This window comes from Dicentrarchus labrax, unplaced genomic scaffold (genome assembly GCF_905237075.1).
Source record: "Dicentrarchus labrax unplaced genomic scaffold, dlabrax2021, whole genome shotgun sequence".
Lineage (NCBI taxonomy): Eukaryota > Metazoa > Chordata > Actinopteri > Moronidae > Dicentrarchus > Dicentrarchus labrax.
Window position 1 is genome coordinate 24,973,039 of NW_026136707.1, and position 17,206 is coordinate 24,990,244.

The 17,206-nt window shown below is 39.6% G+C and overlaps 1 protein-coding gene and 1 non-coding gene across 2 annotated transcripts in view; both read left to right on the forward strand.

Annotated features, from left to right (window-relative positions):
• The first annotated feature begins 81 nt into the window (after positions 1–81).
• Positions 82–164, forward strand: trnal-cag (transfer RNA leucine (anticodon CAG)). The gene has a single exon. It is a non-coding gene; the product is annotated as a tRNA-Leu (tRNA).
• A 1,962-nt stretch (positions 165–2,126) lies between these two features.
• Positions 2,127–17,206, forward strand: part of taf2 (TAF2 RNA polymerase II, TATA box binding protein (TBP)-associated factor) — a 29,246-nt gene continuing 14,166 nt past the window's right edge. Inside the window, exons 1-17 of the mRNA XM_051406422.1 lie at positions 2,127–2,213; positions 2,495–2,661; positions 2,870–2,924; positions 4,438–4,598; positions 5,772–5,890; positions 6,176–6,317; positions 6,692–6,923; positions 8,416–8,600; positions 9,275–9,388; positions 11,725–11,824; positions 13,699–13,784; positions 13,887–14,022; positions 14,123–14,277; positions 14,935–15,049; positions 16,107–16,216; positions 16,417–16,482; positions 17,047–17,173. Coding sequence (XP_051262382.1) covers positions 2,612–2,661; positions 2,870–2,924; positions 4,438–4,598; positions 5,772–5,890; positions 6,176–6,317; positions 6,692–6,923; positions 8,416–8,600; positions 9,275–9,388; positions 11,725–11,824; positions 13,699–13,784; positions 13,887–14,022; positions 14,123–14,277; positions 14,935–15,049; positions 16,107–16,216; positions 16,417–16,482; positions 17,047–17,173 — 1,953 coding nt within the window. The 5' untranslated portion in view covers positions 2,127–2,213; positions 2,495–2,611. The remainder of the gene's footprint in view (positions 2,214–2,494; positions 2,662–2,869; positions 2,925–4,437; positions 4,599–5,771; positions 5,891–6,175; positions 6,318–6,691; positions 6,924–8,415; positions 8,601–9,274; positions 9,389–11,724; positions 11,825–13,698; positions 13,785–13,886; positions 14,023–14,122; positions 14,278–14,934; positions 15,050–16,106; positions 16,217–16,416; positions 16,483–17,046; positions 17,174–17,206) is intronic.

The following is a 17,206-nucleotide window of genomic DNA, read 5'->3' on the forward strand; positions in this document are numbered from 1 at the left end:
TACTGCAAAATCATCTTTCAAAACACTGGAATAGTGGCTTTTCCCACTATTTATTGGTCTATGAACGCATCACAAAAACCTGTCAGGATGGCCGAGCGGTCTAAGGCGCTGCGTTCAGGTCGCAGTCTCCTCTGGAGGCGTGGGTTCGAATCCCACTTCTGACACATTCGTTTTCCCTGGCAGTGCGCTCTTCTGGTCAATAAGTAATAGTTTAACAAGTTATTAATAATAACCACATAAAAAAAATCATACATCATTCATATATAAATGTAGAACATCTTTATTGAGGGACTTAAAATGATAAACCACAAATGGGCTTTGGAGGATTTGCAGTAAGTGACCTGTTTCTCAGTGTATCCTTAACTCCACTTGATAGAGCTCTTGAGCCAAGAGTGTTTGAGTCCTTGGCCTTTTCTGTTTTTGAAGAGAAGATGTGAAAACAGGAGTCTTAAAATGTGTAAATCTAAAGAGTTAAGAGTTAGAGAATGTGTCCTTTAAACAGATACATTTACTGTTCACCGCTGGCTGGAATGGTGGATCAGTCTCTGACACTCTTCCTGCAGCTCCTCCTTCCCAGCTCACTGACCTCTGAAGCTTGTGCTGCTAATGATGAGTCCCATTTATTCAATAAAGCTGCGTGTATTTCCCTAGAAAATACATTCAGCGTTCTTTAAAGAAATCCATCTTTTACTGCTTATGCTGTTCAAAGCCCCAGTGGGGCTGAGGCCTGTCCCAGCACACACTGGGCAGTTGGTAAACCCTGGACAGATCATTTAAAGTCTTTAGATATTCCATGTTTTACTAATGGGCCACAGCCATTTTTTTTGTTCAAATATTAATATATGTGTTGGCAATTAAATCAGTATATATTCTTCCTCCCCTTAAGGTCTCCATGCCACCCGACACCAAGTTTCTGATAAACATGCCACAAGAGCCGACAGCATCTCGCTTGCATGGCAGCTAAGAGTGTCTGTGTTGTTATTGATTAACAGCAATAAATAAAAGGATTTGAATTAGGGCAGCTAAAACTTACTGAGGCACTGAGGCTCAGGGTTAGGGTTAGGGTTAGGGTTAGGGTATGGTATGGGTGTTTCCTATTTGAATTGATATTTGGTTTCCTGAGATCTGGGCTTCTTTTGCAAGGTTCATGATTTTAGATTTGTGACTGTCAGGGTCAGTCCAGGAGGCCCAGGTGCTGCTGTAGACTGTTATAGGTGACAGCAACCAGGTCATCAAGAAGCAGGAATTCAACGTGCTTATTACATAACTATCAAATAGGCTATAAATGATCCTGACCATTCAGATTAATGCAAAAAAACATGAATGACGTCATTATACGCAGACCTTCTTTCAGCTCTGACTGGCTTCCAGCATCACAAGTTAACATATCCTGCAGTGTGAGCCAGCTTACAGTTGATCTTAAACCCAGGTTTACATAGGTGATTTGAGTGAGGGTCTAAAATACAATTACAATGTTCCAGGACAACATCGATTATTTCCATGAAATTTGCTAATTTGAATCAGTTTCCATGACAAAAAAACCCCCAAAGTTTTCCAGGACACATGGGAATCCTGATTGTTTGTATTGTGACGGTCCCTGTCCAACATGTTGATGTGCTGATGTGTTGGACAAGTTATTGTTTCTCCTGTGTGTCCTTGAAGGTGTCATCAGCAGTTCACTGTTTCAGCATCATTGTGTTACAGGTTTTGGGGTCATGTGGCTTTAGGTTGGACAGCTGTCTTTTTTGGGACATTTTTGCAGTCCTCGTCGTATCACTCTTCCTTCCGTCTCTGTTTGGATGCAGAGCTGTTCTAATAAAGACCTACTTTGCTTGATGATTTATTATAAACATCATTTATTTTTATTCTTTAGTCATTTAGACACCCCATAGCTTCCGCTTTTGCAGCGCGCGTTCACGCGGAGCTCGTGCACTTCTCGGCAGACAGGGGCAGTCTACGCCCCGCCCCCGAAGTGACGAAGCAAGATGTAAAGCTTTATCTTTTTTAGAAATAAAACGTAAATTAGTTTGCACTTGTTTTATAAACCATTATATGTTACCTCTAATATATATGTTACGACAATTTTCGTGTTTGCTTCTTGCTATATAAACATATTTGTTGTCATTTTTACGCGGGAGGTCAAAGGTTACAAACAAAATGGCTGAACACATTGGAGCTGCCGTCGTAATGCTATGAACAGCCGGACAGAGAGGGTATATTTGGATGTTTAGACTGCAGCAATCATTATATGGAGCTATTACTTTGTATACGGTGCCACCTGCTACACACGGCCGACTTCTATATATGGATACATCCACTGTGGTCGCAATAAAAGCACTGTACAGCAGTCTGCAGGGGCTACAACCCGAAGAGAAAGCTCTCATTATACAGAGGATAGTACAGTGCTGGCTGCTGTATCAGACTGCCACCCTCACTGTCACTGTCTCTATATAACGCTTTTCTTAGTTGCGTTACTTGTTTTTGCTGTTGGCAGTTTGGCCCCTGGAGGAGTTAGCAGCATCCTGAGACAGGGCTGCAGAGGAGGACACATCGTGGAGCAGTGTTCGGCCATGTTGAAACTTCTGTCAAGACACAACAACAAGAACCGAGGATGAACAGGAAGAAGGATAAAGGATTCGAGAGTCCGCGCCCCTTTAAATTATAAGTGTTGTTTGTATAATATAATGTTAATGACATGAATGAACTGTTGTAACTTACTGTCATGTTCGAGAGTAAATCAAAGTGAACGCTAGCTTAAAATGAGTACAAGTACACACAGTAACGTTACCTCTTGTACGTAAACCGTTTGAAAAATGTCCGCTCAGATTTCCATCGCATATTGACATTGCTGTTCTGTCACTGCTTTTACGACCCACCAGGTGGTGTGCATCAACAACATCAACTTCCAGAGGAAGTCTGTCATTGTGAGTACCACAGCTACAGTATATACAGTACAACGAAACACAATACAGCATTAAAGCTGCAGTAGGCCACTTTTATAAAGAAATATTTCTGTGTCACATTTGCTGAAACTTTCCCTATATCCTGACAGTATTACATGAGACAGATAACCTGTGGAAAAAATCTGCTTCCTCTGGCTCCTCCTAGTGCTCCTAACAGCATTTGGAAGAATCCATGCAGAATGAAAACACCCAATCAGAGCTAGGAAGGATTGTTGAGTCTCACTCCTAGGTCAATAAATGTCAACGCTTTGAGTCCCAAAGCTTCAAGCCACCAACCCAGTGTGTTGACGTTTGACGATTAGGAATTATCAACTATCTTTCTCGGTGTGTCGATGATCAGAGCAGTGTCAATCAGTTTTTAAAGGCAAATAACAAAAAAAAATGTTATTATTGTAAATTGAATGTATATACATGAAAAACGTTATATTTTAAATCAGCAGTGTAAAGGTGCAAACATTTATTTGTGCAGAACAATTCATTTAAAAAAACTTAAAAAGCCCAAACTACTAGTGGTCGACCGATATTGGCCAATGCCAATATTTGCAGAGCAAGGCTTTAAGATATTTTTTGGCCTTTTATTTTATTACTTTTATTGGATAGTGACAGCCGAAGACAGAAAGGAAAGGGGGACAGTGAGAGGGGGGATGACACGCAGCAAGGGGCCGCAGGTCGGATTCGAACCCTGGGCCACTCAACTCCGTACATGGGTCGCCAGCTCTACCGACTGAGCTAACTGGGCGCCCATGTATAGTTCTATTTTGGGTATATGTTTACAGCAGGATACAGTAGAGCTACAGTACAGGGCTTGAAACCAACATTTACACCATCTTCCCAAATCTCACATGGGGGAGCGCTAACAACGTTCCACAGCAGCTATATGGGAAAGCTGCCTGCAGATGGTTATTCAGACATTTATTGTTTATTAGCCTTGTGAGCGGCCGATGACTGTTTTCTCTGAATGCCAGATAATTGTTCGACCAGTTAATTGGTTTATCACTACAAACTACCCTCAACCATTCTTGTTGGAGTTAAGATTCTCAACCTTAACAGCCTTACTATACACATCGCAATGCACAACGTTTTCATTTGTAGTTGTCAAATAACTCCAAATGACACTTTGCTACTTTTGCAAAATGATTAGAATAATAATAATAAGTGTTTGTTCAACCAAGAAAATCTAGTAATAAATGTGTAATATTGTTATTCCTTGAAACTTCCTGAGACTGTTATCATACTTTGAAAATCTGAAAACTACTGTTGCCACCCTGGTGACAGCCCTGCAGAATGAAGTTAAATGATGTGGAAGGACTTTTCTACAGTGATGACGCCACCACAGACACTTATTTTGGAACATTTTTGGGTGAACAAACCCTTTCACGCAGCTCATCTTGGAGTTCTAATCCAGACAATGAAAATCACTTCAGCTACAGCTGATCATTTTCACCAACTTCTTCCTCTCTTTTGTGTCCCTTAGGGCTACGTTGAGCTGACCATTTTCCCTACAGTGGTCAACCTGAACAGGATCAAGCTCAACAGTAAACAGTGCCGCATCTACAGGGTCCGAGTCAATGAACTGGAAGCCCCGTTCATTTACAATGACCCCACGCTGGAGGTGTGCCACCATGAGTCCAAGCAGTGAGTATATCATTGCACTCTCCTCATCTTGACACACATTTTAGTGTCATCTGGAGTTATGAAATCAGCGTCTAATTGTTAGTTTGCAAACAAAACCCTGTTGTGTTGTATTAGATCTGTTGAATCAATCATCACTGAATACTTGCTAGCAAACATTAGCTAGTTGTATGGTTGCATGAAAGACTAAATACATCAGCTAAAATAATAAAATGAGGCAATGAACAGTTGAGTTTTGCTCATTTAAAAGAAACAAAATTGCTTGAATAATTGCTAATATTGAATTTCTTCACTAGTCTTTTTGTTTGTCAGGTTTTTTACCGTCCAAATCTCAACAGCTTTGGAAATATACAGTGTGTGACTGTAAACATTAAGTCTGGGTGATATGATGAAAAATACTGAGAGATACTTCACATTTGTAAGCCGCCAGAGATGAATGGGTACCATTTCTATCGGGATTTCTCTCCTTTTAATAGCTCTGTTGTATGAGGGCATTTTGGCAATGTCGAGTTTTTAATTAACAGAATTAGCACAAAAACACCTAGCCATAATCCTGTTATTTTATTTTACACTTCTCAACCTACTGTAGTTGAGTCAAAAGTTCTAACTCTGTTGAATGATAAAATAAATGAATCATATCTGCTTTTAAAAAAAATCAGATGTTCTCTCTACCAGTCTAGCTTTGAGACAATTGGAAATAAATTTTCTTGGGATGATGAGGCGTTGGGCAAGAAAGTCTAAACAAAATATATACATACATATACATGAAATAAATGATTTATTATGTATTTATCTAGACTGTAGCTGTCTAACTAGTGTTCCAATACCAACACCAGTATCAGAAATTCCTCTGATACTGCCTGAAATGCGGTATTGGGTATCAGCGAGTATGCGTGTCTGTGCACCGATTCAATACCACATCATTTATGTATCAGATCAGTACTCGGAATTGGCAAAGGAATCAGAATTGATATTGAGAAGGAAAAATCAGAACATCTTTATGTGTAACGTTTCACTCGGGTTGGGAATGTTATTTACAGTATCACTGTCTGTCTACTGTAAGAGGAACTGTATGGTGGCAGTATGATCATTCTGTGTGTGTGTGTGTGTGTGTGTGTGTGTGTGTGTGTGTGTGTGTGTGTGTGTGTGTGTGTGTGTGTGTGTGTGTGTACATAGGAGGAACCTCAACTATTTCTCCAGTGCCTACACAGCAGCAGTGAGTGCTGTGGACCCTGATGCAGGACATGGGGAGCTGGTCATCAAAGTTCCCTCTGAGCTCTGGAAACAAGGAGATGGTAAGACTGTGGCAGAAAGGCACATAGGATCATTTGATCATTTACTGTTGTGTAATGCAGAAGAGTCAGTGTGTTTTAACATTAACTATAGTCCAGAAAAAACAATCATTTTTTTACCAGATTCTTTGTTGAATTGTTTGATTGAAAGATTAAAGTCCATAATCAGAATTCCTTGCCTTATAGCTTGAATCAATATGCTCACATAGAAACTCTTGGATTACTGACAGAAATGGAACTGTAAGATCATGACTGATATGCCCGTGTTTCTGTGTTTTGTGTCTCCAGATTTGAAAGTTTTGAAGGTTTACATTGAATTCTCTCTGGACCAGCCAAAAGGAGGTCTCCACTTTGTTGTTCCTGATATGGAAGGCAGCATGGCGGAGAGAGGAGCTCATGTGTTCTCCTTTGGATACCAGAACTCCACCAGGTCTGGAAACAATGTCCTGCCTACTGACTAGGCTCTAACAATGAAAAATATTTTTTCTTTTAATTTAGGCACACTCCTTTAACGGTGTTAAAGCGTAAAATGCATCATGGAAATGCGTAAAATGTAAATCTTTAAAATAGATTTTTAAAAATCTCAAATCTATGTTGTAATAAAGCCTCCTACTTAATGTCATCATGTAACTTTTTTTTACAGCCTTTTATTCTTTCCTCCTCTAAGTTTATTTTTTCTCCTTTTCACTCTGAACATTTCTTATGCTGGTGTTCAGATGTATGCTTATAGCAGACCATAAAAGCCCACCATAGCAGTTGTTTGGTTGCATTCATTTATGCTCATCAGATTGTCTCCTCCCTCAGATTCTGGTTCCCCTGTGTAGACTCCTACTCAGAGCTCTGCACGTGGAAGCTGGAGTTCACCGTGGATGCTTCCATGGTGGCGGTGTCCTGCGGCGATCTGGTGGAGACCATCTACACACATGATATGAGGAAGAAGACCTTCCACTATGTCCTCCCCATCCCCACTGCAGCCCCCAATATCTCCCTGGCTGTGGGGCCCTTTGAGATCCTTGTGGATCCCTACATGCATGAGGTGGGTTTAAATCATGTTGTTTCTGCATGTAGTCTGGGATGTTTGAAAACCCTGTGTCACTGTTTTTATGTCCATATTTTGCTATTTTATGCTTAATTTTTTTCTAAATCTGAATTTATTATTATTTTGCAGCACCACTTAGACTTTCTGGTAATGTTTAAAGGGAAGTGAAAATAGAGGGATTGCATTTTATAATTATTAAGAGAAGATTTTTTGGGACAAATATTTAGCATGTAACAGGAGATAACTGAACAGTCAACACAGGGGCACATAATTAGATCTTGGTAAGTGTATGTTTCATATCACTGTGCCAACAGAGAGAGCAGGTCATAGGATCGGGGAAGTCAAATTAAAGCAAAAAGTAAGCAACGCTTGTGCATCTGATGCAATAATCAGAGTTCTCACACCTCCTGGAAATATCGGAGAATAGTTTTCCAGTTTAATTATATTTTAGCCCCTTATTCTGATCGCCTACATAAACCTAGGTGTGTATTTTGTTTTCTAACTTGGCTGTTTGTCGGATAACCTGTGTGGTATGATATTTTAAAGCAGGTTCAGCCCCTTTTCATTTTGGCTCCTGCGTTAATCAATCTGGCTGTTCACACCAGACGTGGACTGGAACAGACAAGGTCTATTTTTGTGGATTCTCAGAGAAGCCCAGTGGAAATGCTGTAGATGATCATATCTACATGCATACAGCCTATTAATGATCAAATTTACATTTGTTGTTATTCTGTTAAATACATGCACAGCAAAGTGCAACCAACACTTTCACTTTCATGGACCCTGTGTCATTAAAAATGTAGGAATAAAACTGGGGTTAGAGGTGTCAATACTAGGCCTACCAGTATATTATCACCAGTTGTGGGTGCTGTCCTGTATTGTCAAAAAAAACAACAACAACTCCTGGAAGATCTCGAATGGTCTCAAAAAATGATTTTGTATCAGAAGTTAATTCTATTAGATTGTCAACGACAAGAGTTAGTGCTGAAACAAATTACTGAGCAAAGGAAAGTAATCAGGGCAATTTGCACCATTTTTGTCAGATGTGAAACAAAGAGACCAGATAGTTGCTGCCAGCCCAGATGGAATATAGTAATATGTCCTTCCTTGCATTTTCCACTGATGACCACTAGATGTCACTAAATAGTAGCAGTATTGAAGTTCAGGTTTCCTTCGCTACAAAGGGCCCTTGAAAATGATAAAAGAGCACAAACCTTAATAACGGCTGCAAACCACTTTTTTTTTTAATTCAGTGAGGTAAGAGGTGGTGAATAAACACCCCACCTATGTAAGTATTTAAGTATTGGTAGTACATGCAGTAAAGAAAGACAAAGGGACATTGGTATTCTGTTCCACTAACTGTGATTCATTTTGACAGAAATGGATGGACATTAGAGAGCTAACTTTAAACATTTCAGATTTTTCCTTTCTGACATTTTGAATTAGCAACTACAGGTATAACAATGTGCTTTGTCCCCACCCCTCTCAGGTGACCCATTTCTGCCTGCCACAGCTACTGCCGTTGCTCAAGCACTCCATGTCTTACCTACATGAGATTTTCGAGTTCTATGAGGAGATCCTGACGTGCCGCTACCCGTACGCCTGCTTCAAGACGGTGTTTGTGGACGAGGCCTATGTACAAGTGTCCACCTATGCTTCCATGAGCATCTTCAGGTAAGCATGAGGTACAGTGTGTGCCTAATGCTATCACCCCATTTACACCTGGTATTGAATTGTGATCTGTATCCAGATTGTGTCTGTATATCAATGTAACTGGTTTATTTTTAGCTTATAGGTTGTTTTTAGAGAGCAAGCAAGAAGGCTAAAAGACATTCTCCTCTAATTACTGATTATACGTCAATTATGTGCCATGAAAACGCCAAAAGATGCAGAACTGCATGAAAAATGAAAGCATATCATTTATTGAGTCACAGAGTAGCCTACACACTGATACTACTACTACTACTACTACTATAAAAACAAAGGAATAACTTTCTAGAATTTAAAAGGGGGGGGGGGTTTCCCTAACTCAACAACTCACAAAACTATGCAGATAACAGTGAAGATAATGAGAACACATTAAAATACCAGGTGTAAATGCAAAGGCAAGATCGGATTGTTTATTATTCGGATAACAAATGTGATATAGGTTGTATTTTGATATCAGGTGTAAAAGCTGTGTGTGTCTTTTCAGGTGAGGAGAGGATTGGTAAATTTGTCTATGTGCAGCTATAGAGAACCTGCAATATTTTCTTTGAGGATACTTCACAGTAACTCTGTTACAGATTGTGGTCTAGTAGTATTCCCCTCACTCTGTCTCAACTTCAGTTGTTGTCTCTGTTTTTCAGCACTAACCTGCTCCACAGCGCTATGATCATAGACCAGACCCCGCTGACACGCCGCTGTCTGGCCCAGGCTTTGGCTCAGCAGTTCTTTGGCTGTTTCATCTCCAGGATGTCATGGTGAGACTCAACACAGCAAGCCTGTCAAGTCTTGAGACAGGAAGTCTGAGCCACGCGGGCAGAGTTTGTTTGGAGCTCATTTGAAGGCTTATTTCTCATTGTCAAACTTTAACATTATAAAACAAAAACAAAGCAACCAAAACTAGAGCTTATTACATGATTAAAACATTGCAGTGGTGTCTAGCATTTGATCAGTTGGTCTGAAATGAAAGTTGATTTACCTATGTGATTGGCATTTATTGAAAAACTGATGCCCTTGTAATAAGTGCTTGTTGTTTCTGGATGGATTAGAATCACTACAAATTCTATAGATCTCTGTATCGAAGGTTTTCAGGCCACCTGAATGTGGTCATTCTAAACAGGTATGAATACTTTTGCCTTCAGATCAGACAGCACGCTGTACAAAGTAGTTACGAGTTCATCCAAGTATTCTGTGACTTTGAGTGACGTTTATTAACCTCGCAGGCCAGATTTGTATGTAATGGAAAAGAACTGTCTTTATTGTTTGGAACCGTGCTCACAACGTACAAACCGCTTTTGATGGAACCCAGCAGTTCTCTCTGTTGTGCTCTCGTCTATTCGAGAAGTGTGGTAACATTTAGCCCTCAGACCTTTTCATATAATGCAGGTGATGAGAGATTTACAACAGAACTAAGCTATTTTGTCAGCACTAGGAGTCAGAAGTTGGGCCGGCACTGGCCTGTATTCGCCGGTGTGATGGATTGCTGTGCAGCTTGGCCGGTGTTGTCGGAGTGTGTCAGATTGGAGGACGGGGGTGCTTGCCTGTGTTAAAAGGGCCATCAGCAGGTCTTTCTCTGTGAGTGTTCCGGAGAGAAATGCATGCGTGTCCTTCCTTCACCTCCTCTCCTCGCTGACCTCTAAACACACATCAGATGTGGGGCCTTGGTCTGCTGATGTTGTTGAGCTGGCTGCTGTGTAAGAAAAGGAAAGTCAGATCTCTTTGATTTTAGCAAAGCGTGGCACCCTCTGCTAGCAATTAATCAGAGTGGGGGTTAACTGGGGCCTGTAATTGAAAACAGGCCCTGCTCAGTAGTCTGTCAGGCTTATAAAAGAGAAGACGGAAGAAAAAAAGGAGAGACGGAACTGCTCTTTTCCAAATCTATACAACTGTATTGACAAATAGTGAAGTTAGCTTTTTTTTGGTCTCTGCCTCGTGTGTGTCTGTCTAAGAGAAGGTGGATTAGGTTTTCTTCTTAATGAATGTCTGCTGACATGAAGATAGACTTGACATATAGTATCTAGAGCTGCAAAGATTAGTCAATTAATCTATTAGTTGTCAACTATTAAATAAATGTCCAAATCTTTGATTTCAGCTTCTCAAATGTGAATATTTTATAGTCTTTTATAGTCTTTTTAGTGAAAATGTAATTTGTGATACAAAAATGATCATGCCCACACTAATTGTAAATCATATCACAATATGTCAGAATAATGGTAATGTTGTTTGATGATGTTCTTACCATATCCTGCAGTCCTAAATAGTATCTGAAGGTTTTGTTGTCTAGTTTGGTGTGTTTTATGTTGCAATTTTCCAAGTCTGAACTTGGAGCTACTGTTCAAGAAATGTTTCTTACGTCTCTGAGGTTCCACAGGTCTTAATTATCAATTCATTCTGATATCATCCAAAGAGTGTTAAGGAAAAGATTGGATCAAATCAATGTAGGGAAAATGCTTTTCTCCATAATGTTGACTGTAGCAGCATACACAGATGAAATCATCTTAACTACATAAGCCAGACTGGATTCAGTTCAGCCTTAAGCGGTGAAACCACCAAGGTTGAATCAGCGTATTGTGCCTCTGTTTTTACAAGCTAATAAATCCAGGCTGATAGATTTATGAGAGATGTGTTGGCCATGCCGAGTTTCTTCCTAGAAATACAGCAAGAGTAAAACTCACAAGTGTGGCCTTAAATGATTTAAAGAGGATTTCCACTTTCAAAGAGCACAAAACAGCGTGGGCAGCAAAAAGGTCAACAAAAAGGGATTTCATCATCTAATTCTCGTAACTGCATATACCTACCTTCAACTTCACGCCTCACTACTGGAGAAGGAGAAGGAACAATGAGCAGTGTAATATACTGAGCCCGATTGTGAAATGTTGACATAAAAAATCACTCGCTAGAAATTGGAAGTTAATTCACTTAGACAGCAGTTTGTTTGCGACCTTTCGTTCTGAATAATTCTTCAAAAGGTTGGACATAAACCACAAACCATTAAGGGAATCAACTCACCCCTGATGAATTCATTAATATTTTGTGATGATTTATAGTTAGGGAGCTTTGGCTGCTCTGACATGATATGTTGTTACCTCTAAAGGGCCGATGAGTGGGTGCTGAAGGGGATCTCAGGCTACATCTACGGACTCTACCTAAAGAAGACCTTTGGAGTCAACGAGTACCGGCACTGGATCAAGGAGGTAACACTTTTTCTTTCAGCTGTCACAACACTTAATGAGGTTTCCTTAAAAAATGGTTAATAACAGCCCAACTCCTGCAGTTTTTTTAGCTATTAGATGTTACTTTCTCATCGTGAAGTGTGATGTTATGTATCACATGTATATTATCACCTGCTAAACTCAATCTATCCTGATGCATCTAATCTCAGTTTATTATCAGTGTAGTTTAGAGCTGCTACGATTAGTCACTAAACAAAAAATAATCGGCAGCTATTTTGATAATCAGTTGATAATTGTTTGTAAGTCATTTTTTATGTAAAAACACAAATATCTTTGGGTTTTGGAATGACAAAACAAGACATTTAAAGACATCACCTTGGACTTTTACAGAGCAAGCGTTTAATCGATTAATCTATAAAATAATTGGCAGATTAATCAAGAATGAAAATAATGGTTAGTTGCTGCCCTAATGTAGTTACTTGATGTTGGTTTAAAACCGTTGTTTCACATGAATTATTTTACCTTTCCTGTGAGATGCAGCGCCACTCGTTTTCCCTGAACCACATTAAGCCTACTATTTCATTAAAAACTGCAATAATGTCCTAGGATGTAAGGACATCAGAGGACATTGTTATGCTCTTTATTTCAGGCTGGGGGGGGTCACAGCAGGAAACCCTTGTCTTCAGAAAATTCCCTCATGCAAGTTTTGCCCAGGAAAATGTCTTTAATGAAGGCTAAGGGAAAACTGTGAGCTAGCCCAGCAATGAAATGGTCTCAGTTTTCCTACAAAAGATTAAAGCTGGAACAGTCATTTGGTTAATAGATTAGTTTATTGACAGAAAAATAATTGGCAGCAATGTTAGAAAACAATAATTCATTTCAGTCATTTTTCAAGTAATAATAGTCAAAAATGCCAGTTCAGCTTCTACTACCTCTCTCTCCCATGTGTTATAGTAAACTGAATATCATTTGGACGTTTGAAGACATCACCTTGTGTTTCAGGAAGTTGTGCTGGCTGTTTTTGACAGTTTTTAAACATTTCACTAGAGCTGTATTGATTATCTGAGGGATGGAAAATTGATTTACGACTTTTTTGATTCATCTTTTAGCTGCTCTTTAGTTATATGTGATTTTTTTGTTTCGTTTTTTAACTGTTTGAATAAAAAAAAGCTATTTGAATAGATCATCTTGGACTTTGGGGAATTATAGCATGCACCTTCACTATAGTCTGACATTTAATAGACAGAATGATTACCTGGGGAAATAATGAGGAAATTAATCAGTTAGGGGTGTAAAAAATATTGAAAAATATTGTATCGTCACATTTTGTTTTGTGTTTGGTATCGATTCTCACAAACATTTTTGTGATTAAACCCCCTACCTCGAGATAGCAGTGTTGTGAATGCAGGCTGAGGGCTGTGATGTTGGATGTTACAGGGACTGTGATAAATTAAAATGCAGATCTCGCTGTTCTCCACTCAACTGAACTTTTCTGTACTTGTACTTTGTGTAGATTTTATGCACATGTTCTTTATACTATGACAATATTCCTCAAATGGTATTTTAAACAGAACATTGCAATGGAACATATTTTGGATTGTAACCCCTGAATTGTGACACGGATCGTATCGCCAGATTCTTGCAAATTCATAGCCATATAATCAGTAATAAAAGTTATTGTTAGCTGCAGCCCTACATTTCATAGACTAAATGAGTTGATTGATTGAAATAATAATCAGCAGATTAAACGATAATGAAAACAATTGCTATTTGCATCCCAACAAAGGATGTGTATGAGATGCAAAATGAAATGTATATAAAACTCTTGAATTTAAATGATTAAATTTTTCCTGAGCTTTCATAAATGTTCATACATGTTATTCTGTTCTTTCCAGGAGTTGGACAAGATTGTGGAATATGAACTAAAGATGGGAGGGGTACTGTTGCATCCGACCTTTAGTGGGGGCAAAGAGAAGGACAAGTAATACATTCAATTTCAATTTCACATTTGTAGTGTACATAATCAGTCATATTCTGGATCATAACAGCATGACACACACTGACTGAACGTTTTTCTCTCCAGCCCAACTCCCCACCTTCACTTCTCCATCAAGCACCCCCACACACTGTCCTGGGAGTACTACAAGATGTTCCAGTGTAAGGCCCACCTGGTGATGAGGCTGATAGAAAACAGGATCAGCATGGAGTTCATGCTGCAGGTTAACTGGCATTTTCTTGTCTTCTGCCTCTGTAATTGGAAAAATCTATAAGAGTTTGCTTCATTCATTTGAATTCTATGTTTTCTACTGTCTGCTATAGGTTTTCAACAAGCTTCTGAGCCTGGCCAGCACAGCCTCATCCCAGAAGTACCAGAGTCAGATGTGGAGTCAGATGCTTCTGTCTACTCACGCCTTCCTCAAATCCATCTCCAATGTCTCTGGCAAAGACATAGGCCCTCTCATCAAACAATGGGTGTATCCTTTTTATCTCTAATGCACTCTGTTTGTAATTATTTATTAACTGTTTGCACTGTATGAGCACAGTCGGGAGCAATAGAGGTAAAATGCTTGCTCATGTCTAGAGCTTTGATCAGGCCCAAAATATCAGCCGTGACCCGAGCCCCGACCCGAGCCTGACCGGAGCCCGACCCGAGGCCGACCAGAGCCTGACCAGAGCCTGACCGAAGCCCAACCTACAGCAGCAGTTTTGGGCCTGAACCCAGCCCGACTGGACCCGAGCCATCAGCTGGGTTCGGGCAGAGAACTAAAGCTCTACTCATGTCAGACATTAAGTCATCTTTCAAAACAAAGCTCTTGGCAGGGTTGTCTGCGGCCTCGTGGTTCAATCCACTGACTCTGGATTCACGTTAGGTTATGTCATAAGAAATGGAAACACCTGTATGAACTAAATCTAAAAGTGGGCAGGGTCCAGATTAACCAATTTGTAAATCTGAAAGGAGAATTTCCACCAGTAACAGCAGAAACTAACTATAGCATTATAAAGCATTATTGCAATACTATTAGTAACTGACGCCTACATTTAGCTGGAACCTTCTCTCTCAGTTAGTTATGTTTTCCCCAACTGTTGTTGGTTATCTGCATCTGTTCTTAGTCTTAACCTTTCGTACCCAGAGACCAGAGCTCTGTGGTGAAATTCTTTGGCAGTTTTGCCTTCAACAGGAAGAGGAACGTGCTAGAGCTGGAGATCCGTCAGGACTACACGTCATCTGGAACGCAGAAATATGTGGTGAGCAGTGACATACAGCTTGTGGAATGAGTGTGCTGTCTGTGTCGAGAGCGGATGAAAGTCCATTTCTAAAAGTTGTTGTTTTTACAGCACTGCACAGGTTCAAATGAGAATTTTGAATTATTGTCGTGATATACAGCTTGCCAAATAACCAAGCCTGTATGCCACAGATTGCTGTAAATAATCCAGCACCTCTTAAAGCTAGGGTAGGTAATGTATTTCAGAGGCATTTTGAATTTGTGTGTTGCAATTGTCTTTACTTCCCAACGGCAGCAATAAATACATTGAATGCTCTGAGGGGGAAAAAGGAAAAAGATCTGTTACTTGTAACTGTTGGAGGCCTTTAATTAGACCAGCCAATCATTTCATATGGCCTGAATGAAATGACTGCCTACCTTACTATGGATGAAAATGTGTTTTGGTAGTCAGAAGGTAGGGGATAGGATTTTTTTCATGTGGATGCTTTTAAAATGGAACTGTCTCTTGCTAATTTCTCCAATGTTACCTGCTCTACCTTTTAAATGATTTTGGTTTCTTTCCGGTTCCGCTGTGTGGTTCACACTCCTAAATAGTAGGTGGCATTAATGCACCTTAACGCTGGTGGCCCTTTTAAAACTAAGTGTTGTAGTTCAATGTAATCAATTTTCAAGACGTCTCAATCATTTCCTTATTATGAATACTTTTGGCCATGATAATTGTGTACTGAAAATCTTATATTGGGACAGTCCTACTTACAGTATTAGTCAGTGAATGCATGGGTTTATTAAAAATTACTGAACATTTAGAGTTTGATTGTACTCCAAGGTTGCTTTTATAGTGCAGAGCAACAGAAAAACAATGTAAATACCAATCTGTGATCTTCCACGTACCAAACATTGTGGTTCTTCATGAAACAGTCCTGTCATTTTTGAATGGTGTTTTTTTTTTTTCCCCATTTTAAAACCAGCACATAAATGAATCTAGTGATATTAGAGATGTTAGAAGGGGGCAGAAGTATAGTTATATTTACTTCTTTATATATGACTTTGGCTGTTAAAAACTATATTTTTCCTTGCAGGGTCCTATCAAGGTGACAGTGCAGGAGCTGGATGGATCCTTTAACCACACGCTGCAGATAGAGGAGAACAGCCTCAAACATGACATCCCCTGTCACTCCAAGAGCAGACGGTACGCACTATAGCAGAACACACTCCCTCATTCATTCTCTCATAGTCACTATTGTATTTTGCAAACTTAATTTTATTATTTCACTATATTATTACTACATTGTGTACTATCCTTAATTATATCATTCCTATGTTCATGTTATATATGACATGTATATGTCAACAACAAAGAGTTTTTAATAAATGAATCTCTGTCCTCAGGAACAAGAAAAAGAAGATCCCTCTGATGAATGGAGAGGAAGTTGACATGGATTTATCAGCCATGGAGTAAGAAATCAGTGTTGTCACTATTTGATGTATTATCTTAGAATTGAGTTATTGTGCTATCATTATATTGATACGTTATAAGTTAGTCAGATGTTGTTTTTTCTTAGTGCATTACATATTTCACTGTTTTAGCAGAAGCGAACAGTGCCGTAGTACCTGCTTATCCTTCACATTAGGGCCGCAATTAAAGTTCATTTTCATGATTGATTAATTTGTCGATGGTGAAAAATGTTGACCAGTGTTACCTAAAACCCAAGGTGATGTCCTCAAATGTCTTGTTTGTCCACAACCCAAAGATATTCTGTTTACTGCCATAGAGGACTAAAGACACCAGAACATATTCACATCTTAGAAGCTGAAATCAGAGAATTTTTAATGACAACGATTAATGGTTCATCATAATAGTTAGCAGTTAATTTAATAGTTGATAACCAATCAATTACTCAACTTATCATCGCAGCTCTACTTCACATTTGCATGTTACACATCACACACACCCTGTTAAGGCGTGTGAAACCTTACTTTTCCTTCCCTCACTGTGTTTGTCTCCTGTTATGTCTGCAGCGCGGACTCCCCTCTCCTCTGGATCCGGATTGACCCAGACATGTCCATTCTGAGGAAGGTGGAGTTTGAGCAGGCTGACTTCATGTGGCAGTATCAGCTGCGCTATGAGAGGGACGTGGTTGCACAGGTGGGCTAATGGCAACAGTGCAGTTCTCCACAC